This window comes from Erinaceus europaeus, chromosome 13 (genome assembly GCF_950295315.1).
Source record: "Erinaceus europaeus chromosome 13, mEriEur2.1, whole genome shotgun sequence".
Lineage (NCBI taxonomy): Eukaryota > Metazoa > Chordata > Mammalia > Eulipotyphla > Erinaceidae > Erinaceus > Erinaceus europaeus.
Genome location: NC_080174.1, coordinates 91,958,251 through 91,983,683, shown reverse-complemented (window position 1 = coordinate 91,983,683; position 25,433 = coordinate 91,958,251). Strand labels below are relative to the sequence as shown.

Sequence of the window (25,433 nt, the reverse complement as noted above, 5' to 3'; positions counted from 1 at the left end):
ACGAGTGGCGGACCCCTACTGTCTCTTTGTCTCTGTCTCTATCAAAAAAGAAAAAGGGGGCCTAGTAATGACCACCCTGGAGACGCCATGCAGTCACCGAGCCCCAGTGTAAACCCTGGTGGCAGAAAAGGAAGGAAAGGAGGAAAGAAAGGAAGAGAAGAGGGAGTCCCGCGGTGGCACAGCGGGTAAAGTGCAGGTGGTACAAAGTGCAAGGACCTGCGTAAGGATCCCGGTTTGACCCCTCGGCTTCCCACCTGCAGGCAGTGAAGCAGGTCTGCAGGTGTCTCTGCCCCTCTCTCTGTCTTCCCCTCCTCTCTCCATTTCTCTCTGTCCTATCCAACAACGACAACAACAATAATAACTACAACAGTAAAACAACAAGGGCAATGAAGGGGAATAAATAAATATTTTTTAAAAAGAAAGGAAGAGGGGCTGGTGCGGTGGTGCACCTGGTTGAGCGCATGTGTTACAGTGCGCAAGGACCCAGGTTTGAGCCCCCGGTCCCCACCTGCAGGGGACAAGCTTTGCAAGTGGTGAAGCAGGGCTGCAGGTGTCTCTCTGTCTCTGTTTGTCTCTATCTCCCATACTCTCAATTTCACACTATCTGTCCAATAAATAAAGATAATAAAAAATTTAAAAAGGAAGGAAGAGACAAAAAAGCCTTTCTCCACTATGAATGAATAGGACCGCCTTGAGGAAAGCCAGCCAGGCTTGTGCCACGACTTAAACCCAAGGCTGCGGGAGGGGTCGGACATCCTGATGGGGAGGTGTGACCATGTCCACCCAGTGTAGCAGAGTGGGGAAGGTGGTGGGGAGGAGGTGTGGGGAGGAGGTGCAGGACAGACCATTAAAGCCGAGGTGTTGACTTCTCAAGTGTGGGGAGGGGGCTGGCGAGATGAGGCTTCCCTGAGATCTCACCTGCGAGGGCCTTCCTCTCAGGCGCTGGGCCTGGGAGAGGACTGGGCCGGGAAGGAGGCATCCGCAGGTGGAGGGCTGAAGGTGCGGCTACTGAAGAAAGCCCTGGAGAAGCACGCAGACGAGGAGGACCTGGTCATTCTCTTCACAGACAGGTGTGTAGCTAGAGGGACAGAGGCCAAGGGGACCTGGGGGCAGCCTCTCAGTGAGGAGGTAGAAGGATTTATTATTATTATTATTTATTTTTTAAAAAGATTTTATTTATTTATGAGAAAGATAGGAGGAGAGAGAAAGAACCAGACATCACTCAGGCACATGTGCTGCCGGGGATCGAACTTGGGACCTCCTGTTTGAGAGACCAAAGCTTTACCACTGCGCCACCTCCTGGACCACTTTATTATTATTTTTATTATCTTTATTTGCTTATTTGATAGAGACAGAAATTGAGAAGATGGGAAGACAGAAAGGGAGAAAGAGAGATACCTGCAGCCCTGCTTCACCAAGCTTTCCACATGCTTGTGGGGAACAGGGGCTCAAACCCAGGTCCTTGTGTACTGTAACGTGTGCTCAACCAGGTGTGCCACCACCTGGCCCCAAAGGATTTTTTCAAATATTTATTTATTTATTTTCCCTTTTTGTTGCCCTTGTTTATTTTGTTGTAGTTATTATTGTTGTTGTTATTGCAGTCGTTGTTGTGTATAGGACAGAGAGAAATGGAGAGAGGAGGGGAAGACGGGGAGAGAAAGATAGACACCTGCAGACCTGCTTCACCGCCTGTGAAGCGACTCCACTGCAGGTGGGGAGACGGGGGCTTGAACCAGAATCCTTATGCTGGTTCTTGCGCTTTGCACCACATGCGCTAAACCTGCTGCACTATCACCAAACTCCAAAGGATTTTTTTTTACAAGATTGATTTATTAATGAGAGAGAGACAGAGAGAGAGAGAGAGAGAATCATGAATGGTGGAGATAGCATAATGTTTCTGCAAAAAGACTCTCGTGCCTGAGGCTCTTAAGTCCCAGTTTCAATCCCCAGCACCACCATGAGCCAGAGCTGAGCAGTGCTCTGGTCAGTCTCTCTCTCTCTCTCTAATAAAATATGTATATATATATATTGGGAGTCGGGCTGTAGCACAGCGGGTTAAGCGCAGGTGGCGCAAAGTGCAAGGAACAGCGTAAGGATCCCTGTTCGAGCTCCGGCTCCCCACCTGCAGGGGAGTCGCTTCACAGGCGGTGAAGCAGGTCTGCAGGTGTCTGTCTTTCTCTCCCCCCTGTCTTCCCCTCCTCTCTCCATATCTGTCTGTCCTATACAGCAACAACGACTGCAAAAACGACAAAAAGACGAAAAAAAGACGAAAGCTTTATCCACTACCCCACCTGGACCATGATAGAAAAATATTCTAATTCCTTTGACATTTTATTCATTTATTTTATTTTCCTTTCATTTTTGCTGACAGAAACAGAAATGGAGAGGGACAGAGGTGGACAGAGTAGTCTGGGAGGTGGTGCAGTAGATAAAGCATTGGACTCTCAAGCACGAGGCTCTGAGTTCAGTCCCCGGCAGCACATGTGCCAGAGTGATGCTTGGTTCTTTCTTGCTTTCCTCCTCCCTTTCTCATTAATAAATAAATAAAATCTTAAAAAAATAATAAAACTTTATCTTGGTCCAATCAAAGCCAAAGAATTTAATAGTGTAAGGGCCAGGCGGTGGCAAACCTGGTTATATGCACACACTACAGTGATCAAGAACCCCGGGTTCAAGCCCTTGGTCCCCACCTGCAGGCAGAAACCATCATGAGTGGTGAAGCAGGGCTGTAGGTGTCTCTGTCTCTCTCTCTCTTTCTTTTTTTTTTTTTTTTTTTAATCACCTTCTTCTATCTTGATGTCTGGCTGTCTCCAATAAATAAAGATAATTAAAAAAAAAAAAGAAGCAGAATCTACCAGGATGGATGGACTCATGCAGGTACAAAGCCCCAGTGGCAAGTCCTGGGAACAACAATAAAACACCACGGTGGCTCTGCAATGCTGGTGTGAGTAGAGCACAGGACACAGGACTTGTAGGCACAAGGTCCTGAGCGCAGCTGCCTCTGCATCTCAGGGGCCGGAGTCGGGCTTGGGTTCTCGCGCCCTCGAGCCACCATTAGCCAATCAACACAGCTTTTTGAAAAATACTTTACATCTGCTTCTTTTAAAAAAGTTTATTATTCATTAAGGGTGGAGTAGAGACACTGTCTCTTCAAAGATGAAGCGCAGGTGGCACAAAGCGCAAGGACCCGTGCGTAAGGATCCCAGTTCACGCCCCCGGGCTCCCCACCTGCAGGGGAGTCGCTTCACAGGCGGTGAAACAGGTCTGCAGGTGTCTGTCTTTCTCTCCCCCTCTGTCTTCAACCTCCTCTCTCCATTTCTCTCTGTCCTGTCCAATGACAGCAACAACAACAACAACAATAATAACTACAACAATGATAAAAGAACAAGAACAGCAAAAGGGGAAAAAATGGCCTCCAGGAGCAATGAATTCGTGGTGCAGGCACTGAACCCTGGCAATAACCCTGGAGGCAAAAAATAAATTATTATTATTATTATCTATTTGATAGAGACAGAGAGAAATCCAGAGAGAAGGGGAGATAGAGAGGGAGAGAGACACCTGCAGCCCTGCTTCACTACTTGTGAAGCTTTCCCCCTGCAGGTGGGAGCCAGGGGGTTGAACCTGGGACTTTGGAGCCTCAGGCATGTCTCTTTGCAGAATCATTATGCTATCTACCCCTGCCCCCCTACATTTATTTCTTTTTAAAAAATATTTATTTATTCATTCCCTTTTGTCCTTGTTTTATTGTTGTAGTTATTATTGTTGTTATTATTGATGTCGTTGTGAGATAGGACAGAGAGAAATGGAGAGAGGAGGGGGAAGACATAGAGGGGGTGAGAAAGATAGACACCTGCAGACCTGCTTCACCTTGACTCCCCTGCAGGTGGGGAGCCGGGGGCTCCAACCGGGATCCTTACGCCCGTCCTTGTGCTTTGCACCACCTGCGTTTAACCTGCTGCGCTACTGCCTGACTCCCCCTACGCTTATTTCTTTATGAGGGGGCGGGAGGGAGGGAGAGAACCAGAGCATCAATCACTGTGGCACATTCAATGCCAGGGCTCAAACTTGGGGCCTCGTGCTTAAGAGTCCAGTGTTTCTCCACTGTGCCTACTGGCTCACTAGATACATCTTTAAATCAATCAATCAATCAATCAACAGTCAATCATCAATCAATCAGTCAACTCAAGGGAGCCTCCAGGGAAAACCAGAGAGCAGGACCACTCTGGTTAGGCTGCCCGAGGGCAGTGGGAATCACCCTGTGGTTCACAGCATCACATTGTAGAGAAGAGATGGGGACGGTGCCAGGGCAGGTGTGGAGATGGTGCCAGGGCAGGTGTGGAGATGGTGCCAGGGCAGGTGTGGAGAGCTTGCTGGGTCCCCGCCCTGCAGGCTGTGGAGACTCTGCTCAGGTGGCCCAGGCCCGGCAGTGAGGTGGGGGCTGCAGAGCTCTGAGCGGCTGCTGCCTGTGCCCTGACCACACTCATGCCTGCCCGGGCCTGTCTCCTCCCTACTCACCCCTGCTTCTCCCCATCTCCTCCCTACTCACCCCTGCTCCTCCCCATCTCTCTACTCACCCCTGCTCCTTCCCATCCCCTCCCTACTCACCCCTGCTCCTTCCCATCTCCTCCCTACTCACCCCTGCCCCTCCCCATCTCCTCCCTACTCACCCTGCCCCTCCCCATCTCCTCCCTACTCACCCCTGCCCCTCCCATCTCCTCCCTACTCACCCCTGCCCCTCCCCATCTCTGTGGGGCCTCAGCTATGACGTGGTGTTCGCCTCGGGCCCCCGCGAGCTCCTGAAGAAGTTCCGGCAGGCGAGGAGCCAGGTGGTCTTCTCAGCAGAGGAGCTCATCTACCCCAACCGCAGGCTGGAGGCCAAGTACCCGGCAGTGTCTGACGGCAAGAGGTTCCTGGGCTCTGGAGGTATGGAGAGAGTGTGTGTGTGTGTGTGTGTGTGTGTGTGTGTGTGTGTGTGTGTTTGTGTGTGTGTGACTGTGAGTATTTGTGTGTGTGTGACTGTGTGTGTGTGTGAGTGACTGTGTGTGACTGTGTGTGTGTGACTGTGTGTGAGTGACTGTGTGTGTGTGACTGTGAGTGTGTGTGAGTGACTGAGTGTGTGTGTGACTGTGTGTGTGACTGTGAGTGTGTGTATGACTGAGTGTGTGTGTGTTTGAGTAACTGTGAATGTGTGTGTGACTGTGTGTGAGTGAGTGACTGTGTGTGTGTGAGTGACTGTGACTGTGTGTGTGTGTGACTGTATATGTTTGAGTGACTGTGTGTGTGTGAGTGACTGTGTGAGTGACTGAGTGTGTGTGACTGTAGTGTGTGTGTGTGCGCGTGCGTGTGTGACTGTGTGTGAGTGACTGTGATTGTGTGTGTGAGTGACTGATTGTGTGTGTGTGACTGAGTGTGTGATTGTGTGTGAGTGTGTGTGACTGTGTGAGTGTGTGTGTGAGTGACTGTGATTGTGTATGAGTGACTGATTGTGTGTGTGAGTGACTGTGATTGTTTGAGTGACTGTGAGTGTGTGAGAGTGACTGTGTGAGTGACTGAGTGTGTGTGTGACTGTAGTGTGTGTGTGTGTGCGTGCGTGTGTGACTGTGTGTGACTGTGAGTGTGTGAGTGACTGTGATTGTGTGTGTGAGTGACTGTGATTGTGTGTGTGTGACTGAGTGTGTGATTGTGTGTGAGTGTGCGTGTGTGTGTGTGTGACTGTGTGAGTGTGTGTGTGACTGTGATTGTGTATGAGTGACTGTGATTGTGTGTGTGAGTGACTGTGATTGTTTGAGTGACTGTGATTGTGTGTGTGAGTGACTGATTGTGTGTTTGAGTGACTGTGATTATGTATGAGTGACTGTGTGTGTGTGTGTGTGTGACTGTGATTGTGTGTTTGAGTGACTGTGAGCGTGTGTGTGTGACTGTGTGTGTGTGACTGTGTGTGTGTGTGACTGTGGTTGTGTATGTGACTGAATGTGTGTGTGTGTGTGACTGTAAGTGTGTGTGTGACTTTGTGTGAATGTGTGTGAGTGTGTGTGTGTGAGAGTGCATGTGTGGTGGGGTGTTTGTGTTGAGGGGGGAACAGGTAGGCTCCAGAAAGGTTCAACCCTTATCTGTGAGAATCCTAGGAGGACTTCTAGGAGGAGGTGGGCTCCCGGGTAAAGGAGTGTGAGGGATAGAAGGGGAGGCTTAGAGTGCTGAGTCTAGGTGTTTCTCTGTGCTCCTTGCTCACCCCATCTCCTTCCCCATGGCTCCCAGGCTTCATTGGTTATGCCCCCAACCTCAGCAAACTGGTGGCCGAGTGGGAAGGCCAGGACAGCGACAGTGACCAGCTCTTTTATACCGAGATCTTCCTGGACCCAGAGAAGAGGGTAAGATGGTGTGGCTGGGCTGGGCTGGGCTGGTTTGGGGAGTCCCAGCTTCCACCCACCAGGCTGTACCTGGTGCAGCCCCTGAGGTCCACAGCCCTGGGCTGCACTGGGCGGTGCTACAGCGAAGCCGGCCGTCTGCAGGTTCCTCTGTAGTTCTGAAAACCCAGGGCTCTGGCTCTGAGCAAAGCACCAGGCAGTGGGCTGTGGGGCTTTGCTGCTGACTGGTCCAGCTGCCCTGTCTGTTGGCACAGAGTGGATTGGGGGAGAGAAGTGGTGGAGGGACCAGTGGTGACATCTCTGGTTGAGCACACACATTATCATGCACAAGGACCTGGGTTCAAGCCCCCATTCCACACCGGTAGGGAGGAAGCTTCATGAGTAGTGAGTCAGTGCTGCAAGTGTGTCTGTCTGTCTGTCTCCCTTCTGCCCTCTCTATCCCCTCTCCCCTCTCAATTTCTCTCTTTCCTATTGAGGAAAAAGAAAGGAAGGAAGGGGGCAGGGGTAGACAGCATAATGGTTATGCAAATAGACTCTCATGCCTGAGGCTCCAAAGTCCCAGGTTCAACCACCTGCACCACCATAAACCAGAGCTGAACAGTGCTCTGGTAAAAAAAAAAAAAAAAAAAAAAAAAAAAAAAAAAAAAGGAAGGAAGGAAGAGGGGGACACTGGTAGAGTGCACATGTTGCAGTGCACAAGGACCCAGGTTCAAGTCCCTGGTCTGACCTACGGGGAGAAAGCTTCACGTGTGGTGACGTAGGACAGCTGGTATTTCTCTGTCTCTCTCAATGTTTCTGTTTCTATCCAATGATAAATAAATAAAACTTAAAAAAGGAAAATGGCTAATAAAAATTTTAAAAAGGAAGAAAGACTGGAAGCACCAAATCCCAGCAGTAGCCCTCGTTGGGGAAAAAGAAGCAAAGAAAGAAAGAAAGGAAGGCAGGAAGGGAAGAAGGAAGGGGGGAGGGAGGGAGGGAGGGAGGGAAGTGAGGGAGTGGGAGGGTAGGTATGGTGGGTGTTATGCCCACAAGTTTGAGTCCTGATCTCCTGCAAAGAAGACCAGAATCACATGCAATAGCAAGAACCTTTATTAGGAAGCTTAAGCTTAGGCCGCCGACACCCTTCCAAGTAAAGGGAGAGTCTGCGACCCCAATCATTTCTTGTCTCACCTTTTTATAGTTATCACAGGGTGGATATGGGTGGAAATATTTACGCAGAACAAGGAACAGTTGGTTTCGGGTCAACAGCTGCTCTCAATATTCGGGGCTTTTCTTTAACCTCACAGTGGGGCCCTGTCCTCTGCTAGGCCTGGGCCTGCTGTAACCTGCCGGTCTCCCTCCTACAGGGCCGTATTAACATCACCCTGGACCACCGCTGCCGAATTTTCCAGAACCTGGATGGAGCCTTGGGTGAGCAGGCCGCATGGGAGAGGCCACGGGGAGGGACAGAGGAGCTCGGCAAGAAATGGCACAGGTCTGGGGACACTGCTCAGTGGTAGAGCCCTTGCCTCTGCCACTCCAGCCCTGAGCCCATGGAGGAGAGCCAGGCTGATTCCTGCCTACTCATAGTGCTAGGAAGTCAGCCCTAGTGGATGACCCCCTGGTGGGTGTCTTGCTGGGAGCTGCAGAAAGGAGTCCACAGAGCCCAGCAGACTCTGGGCTGGAGAGCTGCGTCCTGCCTGCAGTCTGTGGGCCTCACAGCTGAACTTGCTCACCTCCGTGGTGAGGGCTTTCTGGACTCCTGGGGGACAGAACTGAGCTGGCAGGGAAGTGATGGGCTACTTCGGAACTAGAGAGACTGCTTGGCCCTGGGAAACACAGGAGCTCTGGGCCTGGCCCTGCGTCATGACTGGTGGTGGCATGGACGTCACCTCTTGTCCTCGGGTACAATCTCTGCACTGCTGAGCCAGCAGGTGCCTCCCCAACCCCATCCCTGGGCCTCTCTGAGCTGTGTCTAGAGCTCGGTAACTCCAAACAAACATCTCTCTCTCTCTCTATTAGGTCTCACTTTCCCCATCTGCAGAAAGCTGCAGCTTCTTGCTCAGAGAATACAGAAGTAGCCTCACTTTTTTGTTTGTGGCTTCTGGGAGTTCATGAATCTTGAATTAAGAACCCAAATCTATAGCTCCAGTCTCAGGTTCAATTCCCTGTACCACCACAAGTCAGCTGAGCTGTGCTCTGACAGGAAGAAAGAAAAGAGATGACAGAGAGAGACAGAGACAGAGCACTGGGCAGTTGAACTCACACATTACCATGCATAAGGACCCAGGTTCAAGCCCCCGGTGCACCCCCTGCAGGAGGAAAGCTTCATGAGCGGTAAAGCAGGGCTGCAGGTGTCTCTGTTTCTCCTCACTCTCCCCCACCCGCCCTTGATTTCTCTGTCATATCAAATAGGAAGATGTAAATTAAATAAATAGGTTTTTAAAGAAAGAAAAGCAACTTGGGAGTGGTGAAGCCCTGGTTTAGATAAAAACAAAACAAACAGAAAGGGAGTTGGGCGGTAGCGCAGCGGGTTAAGCACAAGTAGCGCAAAGCGCAAGGACCGGAGTTAGGATCTGGGTTCGAGCCCCTGGCTCCCCACCTGCAGGGGAGTCACTTCAGAGGTGGTCTGCAGGTGTCTATCTTTCTCTCCCTCTCTCTGTCCTCCCCTCTTCTCTCCATTTCCCTGTCCTATCCAACAACAACAACATCAATAATTACTACAACAATAAAACAAGGGCAACAAAAGGTAATAAATAAATTTAAAAAACCAATAAAACAACAAGGACAACAAAAGGGAATAAATAAACAAATATTTTTAAAAATTAAAAAAGAACACAAACAGGAAACCCAACACTCGGTAGGGTGTGTGTTTCAAGCTCCAGTGCTGTGGTCAGTCCATCTCTGTCTTTCTGTCTGAATGAAACAGTCCCCCTGGAGTGGTGGAGTCCTACCTGCGCAAGGCCCCAGCTCTGCAATAAGAAGAGGAAAAAGGCGTGTGGGGAGGTGGGGGGGAGGCCTAAGTCTAAACAATAAATAAACGGGGTCAGAGAGTCACCGCTTGGACAGCCCAGGAACTTGCACTGTGGCGCCCCTTCAGCCACAAACACCCCTCCCTGCACGTTCCCAGCCTTCCAGGAAGGCCTCTCTGTGTAATTGTGATTCCTTCTGGTCCTGTAATTGCTGGACCAGGTTGTTCCCACCACTGTCTTTCTTTTCTTTCAAAATTTTATTATTGGATAGAGACAGAGAATTGAGAGGAGAGGGGGAGATAGAAAGGGAGAGAGACAGAGAGACACCTGCAGCCCTGCTTCACCACTCGTAAAGATTTACCCCAGCAGGTGGGGATCAAGGGGCTTGAACCTGGGTCCTTGCGCTCTGTAATGTGATCATTTAACCAGGTGCACCACTCACTGCCTGCCCCCCTTTCCTCAATTGTCTTTCTTGTGCAAGACTGAGGCCAGGGCCCTGATGGCAGGGGCTTATCTGTGGGCATCACCTCCGAGGTGCTGACCCAGCAGAGGCCTCCCAGGCTCCTTCCCTGAGGCTTCCTGGAATGTGTCTGGGGCTTCAGTGTCTCAGGTTTTGTTTGTTTTGTCTGAGCCCTGCTGAGCTCTGGTTTATTTATTTGCTTTTTTATTTTTACCATAGTACTAACCAGCTCTGGCTCATGGTGGTGCAGGGGGATTGAACCTGGGACTTCCAGAGCCTCAGGTATGAGGGTCTATTTGCAGAATCATACACTCTCTACCTTCCCTTTTCCCACCGACTCAGCTCTGGTTTTTGGTGGTGCCAAGCATTAGACCCAGGACCCTGGAACCTCAGACATCAAAGCCTTTTCTTTTTTTGCCTTCAGGGTTGTTGCTGGGGTTTGGTGCCTGCACTACGAATCCACTGCTCCTGGTGGCCATTTTTCCCATTTTTGTTGCCCTTGTTGTTGTTGTTGTTATTGTTATTGCTATTGTTGTTGGATAGGACAGAGAGAAATCAAGAGAGGAGGGGAAGACAGAGAGGGGGAGAGAAAGATAGACACCTGCAGACCTGCGTCACCACCTGTGAAGTGACTCCCCTTTAGGTGGGGAGCTAGGGGCTTGAACCGGGATCCTTATGCCGGTGTGCACTTAACCCGCTGCGCTACCACCCGGCCCCTGACATGAAAGTCTTTTCCATAATCATTATACTATCTCCTTGTCACAATTTTTTTTTGCATTATCTTTATTTATTTATTGATAGAGACAGCCAGAAATCGAGAGGGAAGGGAGTGATAGAGAGGGAGAGAGACAGACACCTGCAGCCCTGCTTCACCACCTGTAAAGCTTTTCCTCTGCAGGTGGGAACTAGGGGCTCAAACCTGGGTCCCTGAGCACTGTAACATGTGCGCTCAACCAGGTGTGCCACCACCCAGCCCCCCCCCCCCCCCCTTTTTTAACCAGAGCCCTGCTCAGCTCTGGCTTATGGTGGTGCAGGGGGTTGAACCTGGGATCTGGGAGCCTCCGGCATGAGAGTCTCTTTGCAGAACCACTGTGCCATCTACTCCCGGCCTTGCTATCTCCTTGTCATCCCACCCTGTCCTGCCTCCAAGACTGTGACAAGCAGTGATGAGATTAGGGGGCTGCCGCAGGCTCCTGGCTCACCCTGTACGGGCTGTGGTGCTGAGTGCCAAACCACGAACCCTTCCTCTTGTACCTGCATTTCACAGATGAGAATGCTGGGGTTTAGATAAGTAAGCTCCAGGGGGCCAGGGGGCAGGGCATTTGGTTACTTAATCACGGTGTGCAAGGACCCAGGTTCAAGCCCCCGTCCCCACCTGCAGGGGGAAAGCTTCAGAGTGGTGAAGCAGGGCTGCAGGTGTTTCTCTGTCTCTCTCCCTCTCTAGCTCCCCCTCCCCTCTTAATTTCTCTGTCTCTGTCCAATAATAAATAAATAAAATGACTGTTTAAAAAAGTTTTAAAAATGTGCCCTGCTGATAATGGGGGACCCTGTTATCTGCTGGGCTTCTAAGCCTGAGTCCGGCAGGGCTGTGTTTCCTCACCCTTAGATGAGGTCGCGCTTAAGTTTGAAAAGGGCCACGTGAGAACGCGGAACCTGGCCTACGACACCCTTCCCGTCTTGATTCATGGCAACGGGCCCACCAAGGTAGGGAAGCTCCCAGCCCCGGGGGCCAGGGGTGAGGAGGGGAGCTAAGGCCAGCGCCCCTGACTGTTTTCACTGCAAACACAAAGCTGCTCCTTGCTAGCCCATTGCCAGATCCCTGCCTCTGACCTCACATCTGAGTTCCACATGGCACCTTTTTTTTTTTTTATAAAATAATAATTACTTTTACTATTTATTTACTGGATAGAGACAGAGAGAAGTTGAGAGGGTGGGGTGGGGTGGGGAGATGGAGAGGGTGAAAGAGAGACACCTGCAGACCTGCGGGGCACCCCCTCTCACTAATAAACGAATCTTTAAAAAAAATTTATTATATTTATTTATTTTCCCTTTTGTTGCCCTTGTTTATCATCATTGTTGTTATTGTTGTCATTGTTGTTGGATAGGACAGAGAGAAATGGAGAGAGGAGGGGGAGAGAAAGATAGACACCTGCAGACCTGCTTCACCACCTGTGAAGTGACTCCCGTGCAGGTGGGGAGCTGGGGGCTCGAACTGGGATCTTTAGGCCGGTCCTTGCGCTTTGTGCCACCTGCGTTTAACCCGCTGCGCTACTGCCCGACTCCCATAAATGAATCTTTTAATATATATATTTATTATTGGATAGAGACAGAGAAATTGAGAGGGGAGGAGGAGATAGAGAGAGGAAGAGAGACAGAGAGACACCTGCAGCCCTGCTTTACCACTTGTAAAGCTTTCCCCCTGCAGGTAGGGACCAAGGTCTTGAACCTGGGGCCTTGCGCACTGTAACATGTGCACGCATAACCAGGTACACCACCACCCGGCCCCCTCATGTTCACATTTTCCTACCCAGCCCAAGAGCCACACAGTGGGAATTCTGGAGGGCCTGAGACCCAGGACTCTGCATGTTACCAACTCCAGCAAATCCAAATAAGGAAGAAGCCTCAACCTGCAGGCTCTCTCCCATGCCTTCACCCCTGGCAGCTTTGGGGGTCTTCAGAGGCACACCCCATCCTCCTGTGTGGCAGAGGCTTGGGCCGTGTGTCCCCATGGAAATGTGGTGTGGTGACTCCTGGTGGCAGGGCGGGTCTGACCCTGTCTCCTCACAGTTGCAGCTCAACTATCTGGGTAACTATGTCCCACGCTTCTGGACCTTTGAGACGGGCTGCGTGGTTTGTGACGAGGGTCTGCGTAGCCTCAAGGGCATTGCGGTGAGACTTCTGGCCCTGGGTGCAGTGGGGGCTGGAGCGGGCTCTGAGGTCACCTCCCCTCGCACCCCTTGGAGCTCTCTGACCTGCACCCTCTCCTGCTAAGCCCGCAGACTGCTGGGGCTCCAGGTCCCTCTGGCCACCCTCCCGCTCGGCTCCCCAGGGTGGCTGCACATTGCCAAGCCCCCCGTGTGTCTTCCTTCCTGCAGGACGAAGCTCTGCCCACAGTGCTGGTGGGCGTGTTCATCGAGCAGCCCACACCGTTCCTGTCCCTGTTCTTCCAGCGGCTCCTGCGACTCCAATACCCCTGGAAACAGATGCGGCTTTTCATCCACAATCACGTGAGTCCAGTGCTGGGTGCCCCAGGCCTCTGAGGGACCAATCGGGCCCTGATGGGAGTAGGCGTCCAGTGCTGGGTGCCCCAGGCCTCTGAGGGACCAACCGGGCCCTGATGGGAGTGGGCGTCCAGTGCTGGGTGCCCCAGGCCTCTGAGAGACCGACCGGGCCCTGATGGGAGTGGGCGTTCAGTGCTGGGTGCCCCAGGCCTCTGAGGGACCGACCGAGCCCTGATGGGAGTGGGCGGTGGGCTGTGGCCCCAGTCACGGGGTTGAGCCTGGAGTCGGCTGGCTGGATCTGAATCCCAATGCCACTGCTTCTAGCATCTGTGTGACCTGGGGTCTCCTCCTCAGCCCCTCTGGGCTTTAGCTTTTTCTCATACACAATAGATAGAATGGTGGTGTTCCCACAGAGAGATGCTCCAGGGGCTGAACAAGCTGACACAGGAAGCACATAGGAAGGAAAGAAGGAAGGAAGGAATAGAAGGAGGAAGGAAGGAATAGAAAGAGGAAGGAAGGAAGCAGGTTCGAGCCCCCACTCTCCACCTGTAGGAGGGATGCTTCATAAACGGTGAAACAGGTCTGCAGGTGTCTGTCTTTGTCTTTTCTTCTGTCTCCCTCTCCTCTCCTCTCTCTGTTTCTTTCTGTCCTAACAAAATGGAAAAAATGGCCTCCAGGAGCCGTAGATTCGTAGTGCTGGCGGCACCAAGCCCCAGCGATTACCCTGGAGGGAAAGAAAAGAAGAGAAAAGAAAGATTGAGAGAGAGGAAGGAAGGAAGGAAGGAAGAGAGAAAGGAAGGAAGAAAGAAATAGAGAAGGGGGAGGAGAGAGGAAGGAAGGAAAGGGAAAGAGGAAGGAGGAGAAGAAAGTGTCTGGCGTGCAGGAGGTGCATATAGAAGGTGGTGCTGTCTGTTGCCATCATCACAATTTCTTTTTCTCCTCCAATTTTCTCCTCCTGCCCCCCTGTCCCCCTGCCCCAGTTATGGGGGCTAGTGATTTACAGGACAGTTGCTGACATGCAAGGACAGCTTCTCATCTCCCCTGACAGCTGTCTGCAAAGCACCCTCACCTCCAACTCAACTCCCTTTCCACCGTCCTGCACCAGCACCCCCACCCCTCAGTTCTTTGCTTTGGGGCAGAGTATGAATCACAGTTTGACTATTTTGAGGCCAGTTTCTAGTGGGGAAGAGTATGAAGGGAGATGCCGGCAATAGCAGTTCTCCAGGGGAGCCTGAGAATACATCAGGCTTCTGACACCCTAGAGATAACCATCAGGATCTGCTTAAGTGGAACCTCAAGAGTGGAACCTCAGAACCTCAAGGCAAGAGTCACAAGTCCGAGATGTTATCTGTACTCTAACTTAGTGACTACAAATCAGAGCTTTCCCTGGCCCCCTCCCTGGGTTCCTTTAATTTTATTATTATTATTATTTTAATTTTTAAATATTTTGTTTTGTTTTGTTTGTTTGTTTTTTAAATAATTTATTTCTTTATTGGGGAATTAATGTTTTACATTCAACAGTAAATACAATAGTTTGTACATGCATAACATTCCCCAGATTCCCATTTAACAATACAACCCCTACTATGTCATTCATCATCCTTCATGGACCTGTATTCTCCCCACCCACCCACCCCAGAGTCTTTTACTTTGGTGTAATACTCCAATTCCATTTCAGGTTCGACTTGTGTTTTCTTTTCTAATCTTGTTTTTCAACTTCGGCCTGAGAGTGAGATCATCCCATATTCATCCTTCTGTTTCTGACTTATTTCACTCAACATGATTTTTTCAAGGTCCATCCAAGATCAGCTGAAAACGGTGAAGTCACCATTTTTTACAGCTGAGTAGTATTCCATTGTGCATATATACCACAACTTGCTCAGCCATTCATCTGTTGTTGGACACCTGGGTTGCTTCCAGGTTTTGGCTATTACAAATTGTGCTGCCAAGAACATATGTGTACACAGATCTTTTTGGATGGATGTGTTGGGTTCCTTAGGATATATCCCCAGGAGGGGAATTGCAGGGTCATAGGGTAGGTCCATTTCTAGCCTTCTGAGAGTTCTCCAGACTGTTCTCCACAGAGGTTGGACCAATTGACATTCCCACCAGCAGTGCAGGAAAGTTCCTTTGACCCCACACCCTCTCCAACATTTGCTGCTATTACCTTTTCTGATGTATGACATTCTCACAGGAGTGAAGTGATATCTCATTGTTCTCTTGATTTGTATTTCTCTGACAGTCAGAGACTTGGAGCATTTTTTCATGTGTTTCTCGGACTTTTGGATCTCTTCTGTGGTGAATATTCTGTCCAAGTCCTCCCCCCATTTTTGGATGGGGTTATTTGTTGTCTTGTTGTTGAGTCTGGCAAGCTCTTTATATATGTTGGTTATTAAACTCTTATCTGATGTATGGCATGTAAAGATCTTCTCCCATTCTGTGAGGGGTCTCTTGGTTTGGGTAGTGGTTTCTTTTGCTGTGAAGAAGCTTTTTAATTTGATGTAGTCCCATAGGTTTATACTTGCCTTAGTCTTCCTTGTAATTGGATTCGTTTCATTGAAAATGTCTTTAAAATTTATGCGGAAAAAAGTTCTGCCAATATTTTCCTCTAAGTATCTGATAGTTTCTGGTCTAACATCCAAGTCCTTGATCCACTTGGAATTTACTTTTGTATTTGGTGAAATACAGTGATTCAGTTTCATTCTTCTGCATGTTTCAACCCATTGTTTCCAACACCATTTGTTGAAGAGACTCTGCTTTCCCCATGTAATAGTCTGGGCCCCTTTGTCAAAGATTAGATGTCCATAGGTGTGGGGCCTCATTTCTGGGCTCTCAATTCTATTCCACTGGTCAGTGTGTCTTGTCGTATGCAGTGTCTGTTCATGTTCTAGTACCAAGCAGTTTTGATGACAATGGCCCTATAATACAGTTTGAGATCTGGGAGTGTGATGCCTCCGGTTCTGTTCTTTTTTTCTCAAGATTGTTTTGGCAATTCTCGGTCTTTTCTGGTTCCAGATAAACATTTGTAGCATTTTTTCTATTCTCCTAAAAAATGTGCTTGGGATGTTGATGGGGATAGCATTAAATTTGTAGATGGCTCTGGGTAATATATTCATTTTGATGATGTTAATTCTTCCAACCCATGAACATGGAATATCTTTCCACTTCTTTGTGTCTTTTTCAATTTCTTTGAGTAGTGACTCATAATTTTCAGTATACAAGTCTTTCACTTCTTTGGTTAGGTTTACTCCTAGATATTTTATTGTTTTTGTTGCTATAGAAAAAGGAACTGATTTCTGGATTTCAATTTCTTCTAGCTTAGTGTTTGCATAGAGGAATGCCACTGACTTTTGAATGTTAATTTTATAGCCTGACACATTACTGTATTGCCTGATGATTTCCAAAAGCTTCTTGCTGGATTCCTTAGGTTTTTCCATGTATACTATCATGTCATCTGCAAATAAGGAGAGTTTGACTTCTTCTCTTCCAATCTGTATGCCTTTAATTTCTTGCCTGATTGCTATGGCAAGAACTTCCAACACTATGTTGAATAGTAATGGTGATAGTGGGCAGCCCTGTCTGGTACCTGATCTGAGGGGAAATGCTTCCAGTTTTTCACCATTGAGTATGATGTTGGCTGTAGGTTTGCTATATATAGACTCCACTATCTTCAGGAATTTTCCATCTATTCCCATTTTTTGTAGTGTTTTGATCATAAAGGGATGTCGTATTTTGTCAAAGGCTTTCTCTGCATCTATTGATATGACCGTGTGGTTTTTGGTCTTGCTTTTGTTGATGTGGTGGATCACATTGATTGATTTACGTATATTAAACCAACCTTGCATGCCTGGGATAAACCCCACTTGGTCATGATGAACAATCTTTTTGATATACTGCTGTATCCGGTTGGCTAGAATTTTGTTCAATATTTTCGCATCTATGTTCATCAGAGATATTGGTCTGTAGTTTTCTTTTTTGGTTGTGTCCCTGTCTGCTTTTGGTATCAGGGTGATGTTGGCTTCATAGAAGCTGGCAGGGAGTATTCCAGTGTCTTCAATCTTCTGGAAGACTTTTAAAAGTAGAGGTATTAGTTCTTCTTTGAAAGTTTTGTAGAATTCATTTGTAAAACCATCTGGTGCAGGACTTTTATTTTTGGGGAGATTTTTGATAACTGTTTCAATTTCATTAGCTGTGATGGGCCTGTTCATGTTATCCACTTCCTCTTTACTTAGTTTTGGAAGTTGGTAGTATCTAGGAAATCATTCATTTCTTCCAGGTTCTCTAACTTGGTGGCATATAGTTGTTCATAGAAGCCTCGCATGATATGTTGAATTTCTGCAGTGTCTGTTGTGACATCTCCTCTTTCATTTACTATCTGATTTATTTGGGTCTTCTCCCTTTTTTGTTTTGTGAGTCTGGCTAAAGGCTTGTCGATTTTGTTTACTCTTTCAAAGAACCAACATTTACTTTCATTGATCTTTTGTATGGTTTTCCTATTCTCAATGTTATTTATTTCTGCCCTAACTTTAGTGATTTCTGTCCTTCTGGTTGCTTTAGGATTCCTTTGTTGTTCTTCTTCTAGGTCTTTAAGATGTGAAATCAGGCTGTTTATTTGTGCCTTTTCTTGTTTCCTAATGTGTGCTTGTATAGCTATGAACTTCCCTCTTAGGACTGCTTTAGCTGTGTCCCAAATATTTTGATAGCTTGTGTCTTCATTTTCATTGAACTCTCAAAACATTTTGATTTCTTCCTTGATTTCCTCTTTGACCCAGAAGTTGTTAAGAAGTGTACTGTTGATCTTCCACATTTTGGGACTGTTACTAATCTTTTGTTGATTGTTAAGTGTTAGTTTAATTCCACTGTGGTCTGAGAAGATGCTTGGGATGATTTCAGTGCTCTTGAATTGGCTGATGCTGTCTTTGTGGCCTAACATATGGTCTATCCTTGAGAATGACCCATGTGGATTTGAGTAAAATGTGTATTCTAGTTTCTTGGGATGAATGACTCTGAAAATGTCCAATAGTTCTAGTTTATCTATCTCTTCATTTAGCTCCCTTATGTCTTTACTGATTTTCTGCCTGGATGATCTGTCAAGTTGAGATAGTGGGGTGTTGAAGTCCCCTACTATAATTGTGTTACTGTTAATATATTGCTGTAGCTCTTTCAGTAGAAGTTTGATGTATTTAGATGGCTTCTCATTGGGTGCATAGATATTAATAATTGTTAAGTCCTCTTGATTGACTGATCCTCTGAGCATTAAGTAGTGTCCATTCCTATCTTTTTTAATCTTATCTATTTTAAAGTTTATCATGTCAGATATGAGAATAGCTGTTCCTGTCCTTTTTTGTGGGCCATTGGCTTGTATGATAGTTTTCCATCCTTTCACTTTAAGTCTGTGTTTGTCTTGTTGAGTTAGTTGAGTTTCCTGTAGACAACATATTGTTGGGTTGTGTTTTCTGATCCATCTTCCTACTCTGTGTCTTTTAATAGGTGAATTCAGGCCATTGACATTTATTGATATCAAAGATTGAAGATATTTTAATGCCATTCTTGTAGAGTTTTAGAGTGTTTTGATATATGTCCTATTTGTGGTGGTCTGGTTGTTTATAGGAGACCTTTCAGAACTTCTTTCAGGGCAGGCTTGGTGATGGTTGCTTCCTTCAACTGTTGCTTGTGTGAGGTTTTGATGCTTCCATCTAGTCTGAATGACAGTCTAGCAGGATATAGTATTCTTGGCTGAAAGCCTTTCTCATTGAGCACTCGATAGATATCTTGCCATTCTCTTCTGGCCTGTAGTGTTTGTATGGAGAAGTCTGCTGCTAATCTTATGGGTTTTCCTTTGTAGGTGACTCTTTGTTTTTCTCTTGAAGCCTTGAGGATCCTTTCTTTATCCTTATTCCTTTCCAATCTAAGTATGACATGTCTTGGTGTCTTTAGGTCTGGGTTAATTCTGTTTGGGACCCTCTGGGCTTCTTGAATCTTTATGTCTTTGGTGTTGTCTAGACTAGAGAAATTTTCAGCTATTATGGTCTGGAGAATGCTTTCTTCCTCCCCTTCTCTTTCTTCCTCTGGTAAGCCAATAATGCGTATATTGTTTCTTTTGAAGTCATCCCACAGGACTCTGTTGTTGTTTTCAGCATCTCTTAATCTCTTTTTGAGATCTCTTACTTCTTTTTTAGTTGTCTCTAATTCATCCTCAATCTTGCTAATTCTGTTTTCAGCCTCATAGATTCTATTCTCTCTGCCCTCTACTGCTTTCTGGAGTTCATCTATTTTGTTGCCCTGCTCTGATACTGTTTTATTTTTTAATTTTTTTTCTCTTTTTTTTATTTATTTAAGAAAGGATTAATTAACAAAACCATAGGGCAGGAGGGGTACAACTCCACACAATTCCCACCACCCAATCTCCATATCCCACCCCTCCCCCGATAGCTTTCCCATTCTCTATCCCTCTGGGAGCATGGACCCAGGGTCATTGTGGGTTGCAGAAGGTAGAAGGTCTGGCTTCTGTAATTGCTTCCCCGCTGAACATGGGCGTTGACTGGTCGGTCCATACTCCCAGTCTGCCTCTCTCTTTCCCTAGTAGGGTGGGTGTCTGGGGAAGCAGAGCTCCAGGACACATTGGTGGGGTCTTCAGTCTAGGGAAGCCTGGCCGGCATCCTGATGACATCTGGAACCTGGTGACTGAAAAGAGAGTTAACATACAAAGCCAAACAAATTGTTGAGCAATCATGGACCCAAAGCTTGGAATAGTGGAGAGGAAGTGTTAGGGGGTACTCACTGCAAACTCTAGTGTACTTCTGCTTTTCTGATACTGTTTTAGCTTGTTCAGCTAGTTGCCTTCTTAGCTCAGCGATTTCAGCTTTCAGCTCTCTAATAACCATGAGATAATTAGAATTTTCTTCCATTTTCTCATTTGTTGTTCCTGCATTTCTGATTACAATTTTTTCAAATTCTTTACTCACTCCTGTTATTATTTCCTTAGCTAATGTTTGGATGTTGAACTCATTGTTTTGTGCTTCACCCTCTGGAGGACTTTTAGCTGGACTCTTGTCCTGGTTCGAGTCTCCAATATTTTTTCTTGTTGTTTTAACCATTTTATATAAGTTAACAGTTTTTTCAATCCCTGAGTTGGAGCTCAGTGGTGTAAAAGCCTCTTTTTTTTTCTTCCCTGTAGGCTATGGGAGCCTTAGGGCTTTTAAACTATCAATAGGCTTCTTAGCTTAATCACTGACTCCTGACCAAGAGATAAAGCAGGGTGTGGCAGAGATAATCTAGTGGTTATGCAAAGAGACTTTCACAGCCCCTCAGCTATGCCACTGAGGTATAGGTCTTCTCCTGAGTTTCCCGGTTAGATCTCTGTGCCCTGGTGTCCCTCCCTGTTGCTGCTCCAGATTCTGAGGGTAGTAGCAATTGAGACTCAGAGTTGCACTTAGTGAGTCTCTGGGGAGTCCTTTCCTCCCTTCAGCTGTCCCCTTGTTGTGGAGCAGACTGGAGGTGGTGTCTCCACTGATAAACTGTTGAACTGTTAGCAGTCACTTAATCTCTCCTTAGGCCCCTCTCTCCTCTCTGTCACCAGCCACGTGTGTTTGTACTCATGGGTGATTTACTGGGTTCCTGTGGTCATTCTAGTTCTGTCTTGTTTCGGTCCGGGTGGTCTCCTTTGGTATTCCTAGTTGATCTGGGAGAGAGAGGAGAGGAGAGGAGAGGAGAGGAGAGGAGAGGAGAGGAGAGGAGAGGAGAGGAGAGGAGAGGAGAGGAGAGGAGAGGAGAGGAGAGGAGAGGAGAGGAGAGGAAGCGATCTCGATTTACTGGGTTCCTGTGGTCATTCTAGTCCTGTCTTGTTTCGGTCCGAATGGTCTCCTTTGGTATTCCTAGTTGATCCGGGAGAGGAGAGGAGAGGAGAGGAGAGGAGAGGAGAGGAGAGGAGAGGAGAGGAGAGGAGAGGAGAGGAGAGGAGAGGAGAGGAGAGGAGAGAAAGCGATCTCAATTTTTAAATATTTTATTTATTTTCTTTTTTGTTGCCCTTGTTGTTTTTATCATTGTTGTGGTTATTGTTGTTATTGATGTTGTTGTTGTTAGATAGGACAGAGAGAAATGGAGAGAGGAGGGGAAGACAGAGGGGGAGAGAAAGATAGAGAGAGACCTGCAGACCTGCTTCACCACTTGTGAAGCCACCCCTCTGCAGGTGGGGAGCCAGGGACTTGAACCGGGATCCTTACGCCACTCCTCAAGTTTCGCACCATGTGTGCTTAACTTGTTTCACTACAGCCCGACACCTATTTTTCTTATTTTCATTATTATTATTACTATTGCTATTGCCACAGGGTTATCACTGGGGCTGCCTGCACAACAAATCCACCACTCCTGGTGGCCATTTCCCCCCTTTTTCTTTCTTTTTTCTTTGATGGGACAGACAGAAACTGGGAGGGGGGAGGAGAGAGAGGGAGAGTGACTGGGTGGTGGCGCACCTGGTGGAGCACACACATTACGGTGTGCAAGGACCCAGGTTCAAGCCCCTGGTCCCCACCTGCAGGGGGAAAGCTTCACGAGTGGTGAAGCAGGGATGCAGGTGTTTCTCTGTCTCTCTCCCTCTCTACCTCCCCTCCCCTCTCAATTTCTCTCTGTCTCTCTCCAATACTAAATAAATAAACTATTAAAAAGAGAGAGAGGGAGACAGAGGGACACAGGCAGCCCCACTTCAGTGTTCGTGAAGCTTCTTGGGGGCCAGGTGTGTGAAACTGGGTCTTCCCACGGGGTGGGTGGTGTGCAGGCTAAATTGGGTGCCACACCACCTAGTCCCCTGGTTGTTTCATGATTTGCTGGGGCTGTTCACACAGATGAACTCACATAAACAGGCCATCCCTAGGCTGCTGGTTCCTTATAAGAAGAAACCATTCAGGGGCAGCTAGGTCAGAAAGGTGCCTAGGGCAGGGGATGTGGGAATCACCTGGCATTGAACTTTTGGTATTAAAGCACATCCTGGTAGGGGCCAGGTGGTGGTGCACCTGCTAGATCACTCACATCTCTGTGAGCAAAGAGCAGAGTTCAAGGGCTGGGTGGTGGCACACCTGGTTGAGCGCACATGCCATAGCGCACAAGGACCTGGGTTTGAACCCCGGGTCCCCAACTGCAGGGGGAAAGCTTTGCGAGTGGTGAAGCAGGTCTGTAGGTGTCTCTCTGCCTCTCTCTTTCTCTAGCTTCCCTCCTTCTCTCAATTTCTGGCTACCTCTATCCAATAAATAAATAAAGATAATAAAAAAGTTTTTTAAAAAATAAAAAAAGAGATTTAATTAAAAAAAAAAAAAAAGGCAAGTTTAAGCCCCTGGTCCAAAATAGTAGATATGGGCTGCAGGTGTCTCTCTCCCACTCTGTCTCTCTTACATCTCAATTTCTCTCTTTTTAATGAAGGTCATTCTTTATTTTTAATTAATGAATTAATTTAGTATTGGATAGAGACAGAAATTGAGAGGGGAAGGAGGGAGATAGAGAAGGAGAGAGACAGACACCTGCAGCCCTGCTTCACCTCTCATGAAGCTTTCCCCCTGCAGGTGGGGACCAGGGGCTTGAACCCAAGGGGTCCTTGTGCACTGTCATGTGAGCATTTAACCAGGTATGCCACCGCCTGGCCCCCATTCCAACTTCTCTGTCGCTATCCAAGAAGGAAAGAAAGAATGGAATAGCAGAAGTAATGGGTGGAAGACAGAGGATCAAGCCAATCCTCAGGGCCATAGCAGAAGCCCGAGATCCAGATGTGGGGCCTGCTGTTCTGGTGACAGGCGTCCTGAGGAGGCTCTGTGTCCCTGGGGTGGACATGTGTCCTCCTCCTCACCTCCACGTGGCCCACCCACAGGAGCAGCACCACAAGGCTCAGGTGGAACGCTTCCTGGAGGAGCACGGCAACGAGTACAGGTCCATGAAGCTGGTGGGCCCCGAGGTGCGGCTGTCCAGCGCGGATGCCAGGAACATGGGCGCGTGAGTCGGGGGCCATTGACTCTGCGGGGATGTGGGGGCCAGAGGGGCCAGCACCTCAGGAGCCCGACTGAGAGGTAGTTCAGGAGGCTGTGTGTCCTCCAGCAGGTTTCTGTCCCTCTCTGGGCCTTATTGGTCCCAGCTACCTGAAGCGGGTGTCATCTTTTCCATCACTGTGGGGGCTCCTGGGTGGGCCTGGGCGACAGAGCTTGGAGCCGGGAAACAAATATCAGGAAGAGAGCCGTGACAGTTGCAGAAACATACTCTGACGTTTCCCTTATTTACTTATCTTATTTATGATTATTATTATTATTTAAACCTTTTAAAATTTTAATCTAATTAATAAATTATAAATAATGTGATCTGATGGCTCTAAGTGGGAGGGGTGGGCCCCCAATATATATAGCAGGAGTTCTCCAATATATATATATATATGTTTAAATTATAAATTATAATACATTAATATTAATCAATAAATTTAAATATTAAGTTAAAATTTAAATTTTTAACAAATTTATTATTGGATAGAGACAGAGATAAATTGAGGGGGGGAGATAGAGAGGGAGAAAGAGAGAGGCACCTGAAGCCTTGCTTCCCCTTGCAGGTACGGACCAGGGGCTTGAACCTGGGTCCTTTTGCACTGTAATATGTGTGCTCAGCCAGGTACTCTACCACCAGCCCCCCCCCACCTTTTAAAAAATCTTTTAATTTATTTACTATAGCATAGAGACAGAAAGAAATTGAGAAGGGAGGGGAAGATAGAGAGATAGACCCCTGCAGACCTGCTTCCCTCTGCAGTTGGGGACCAAGGACTTGACCTGGATCCTTGCACACTATGATGACAACTTAACTAGGTGCGCCACTGCCTGGTCTCCTGTTTCATTTATTTTATCCAGAGCACTGCTCAGCTCTGGCATGTGGTCCAGGAGATTGAACCTGGGAGCTCAGAGCCTCAGGTATGAGAGTCTGTTTGCATAACCATTATGATATCTCCTTTGTCCAAATATAGACACATAACAGACAGATAAACAGATAGATAGATGGGTGAAAGAGGAGGAGGAGGAGGGCGGAGAGAGAGAGAGAGAACCAGTGTATCCGTCTAGCCATTGTAACCCCAGGGATCTAAATCATAAAGCATGGCAGTGTACTGCTGTAGTCAGTGTGCCTATCCTGGGGCAGCCCCCTCTGTTATTCAAAGAAAGGGTGTGTGTTGATGGCAGGGGACCTGGAGTCTGGAAAGGAGGCAGGCAAACTAGCAGGAAAGCTCCCTTCAGGACGGTAGGGGGCCAGGCTCAAGCCTGACTGGTAGCCATGGTAAAACAAGTATACACTAGCCACGTGAGCCCTGGTGTGGCCCAGCCTGCTTCCAGCGGCTGTCCCTAACTCCGGTGTCAGCTCACAGGGCGCACAAAGCCAAGTGCTGCGGTCCTGACTCGGGTAGAAGCCCACTTACTTTTTTTTTTTGACCCCAGGGTTATTGCTGGGGCTCGGTGCCTACACCACAAATTCACTGTCTGGAGGCCATTTTTTCCCTTTTGTTGCCCTTGTTGTTTATTGATGTTGTAGTTACTATTACTGTTGTTGTTGTTGGATAGGACAGAGAGAAATGGAGAGAGGAGGGAAAGACAGAGGGGGAGAGAGACACCCACAGACTCGCTTCACCACCTGTGAAGCGACTCCTGTGCAGGTGGGGAGCCGGGGGCTCGAACAGGGATCCCAGCGCCGGTTCTTGCGCTTTATGCCACGTGCTCCCTACCCGCTGTGCTACCACCCGGCCCCCACTATTTTTTTTTAAATATTTATTTTATTTATTTATTCCCTTTTGTTGCCCTTGTTGTTTTATTGTTGTAGTTATTGTTGTCATCGTTGTTAGATAGGACAGAGAGAAATGGAGAGAGGAGGGGGAAGACAGAGAGGGGGAGAGAAAGACACCTGCAGACCTGCTTTACCGCTTGTGAAGCGACTCCCCTGCAGGTAGGGAGCCAGGGCTTGAACTGGGATCCTTCTGCAGGTCCTTGCACTTTGCGACACCTGCGTTCAAACCGCTGTGTTACAGCCTGAATCCCAGAAAACCAGTCATGATTAACTGACTGATTCATTGGATAGAGATAGCCAGAAATCAAGAGGGAAAGGGGAGATGGAGAGGGAGAGAGACAGACAGATACCTGCAGCCCTGCTTCACCGCTTGTGAAGCTTTCCCCCGGCAGGTGGGGGCCGGGGCTGTGAACTCTGGTCCTTGCGCACTGGAGCATGTGTGTTCAACCATGTGCGCCACCGCCAGGCCCTGGCCCCTCCTGCTCACCATCCTCCCTAGATCTATTTGCTACTTACTTTCCTCAATAAATGTGCTCTTTATGGATATAAACTTCATTTGCTCTCTGCTTTAATCCTGTCCTCAGATGTTGTAGCCCTTATACAGAATAGAGATCCAAATGTTTGTACAAAGAAAACTCTTCCATTGCTT

The 25,433-nt window shown here is 47.9% G+C and overlaps 1 protein-coding gene across 3 annotated transcripts in view; it reads left to right on the top strand.

Moving 5' to 3' along the window:
* PLOD1 (procollagen-lysine,2-oxoglutarate 5-dioxygenase 1) overlaps positions 1 to 25,433 on the top strand; it is a 59,162-nt gene that overhangs the window by 17,780 nt on the left and 15,949 nt on the right. For all 3 annotated transcript variants that reach the window (XM_060170887.1, XM_060170885.1, XM_060170886.1), the window contains exons 3-10: positions 940 to 1,070; positions 4,760 to 4,923; positions 6,256 to 6,368; positions 7,712 to 7,775; positions 11,383 to 11,480; positions 12,564 to 12,665; positions 12,872 to 13,003; positions 22,851 to 22,972. In XM_060170887.1, coding sequence (XP_060026870.1) covers positions 940 to 1,070; positions 4,760 to 4,923; positions 6,256 to 6,368; positions 7,712 to 7,775; positions 11,383 to 11,480; positions 12,564 to 12,665; positions 12,872 to 13,003; positions 22,851 to 22,972 — 926 coding nt within the window. The remainder of the gene's footprint in view (positions 1 to 939; positions 1,071 to 4,759; positions 4,924 to 6,255; positions 6,369 to 7,711; positions 7,776 to 11,382; positions 11,481 to 12,563; positions 12,666 to 12,871; positions 13,004 to 22,850; positions 22,973 to 25,433) is intronic.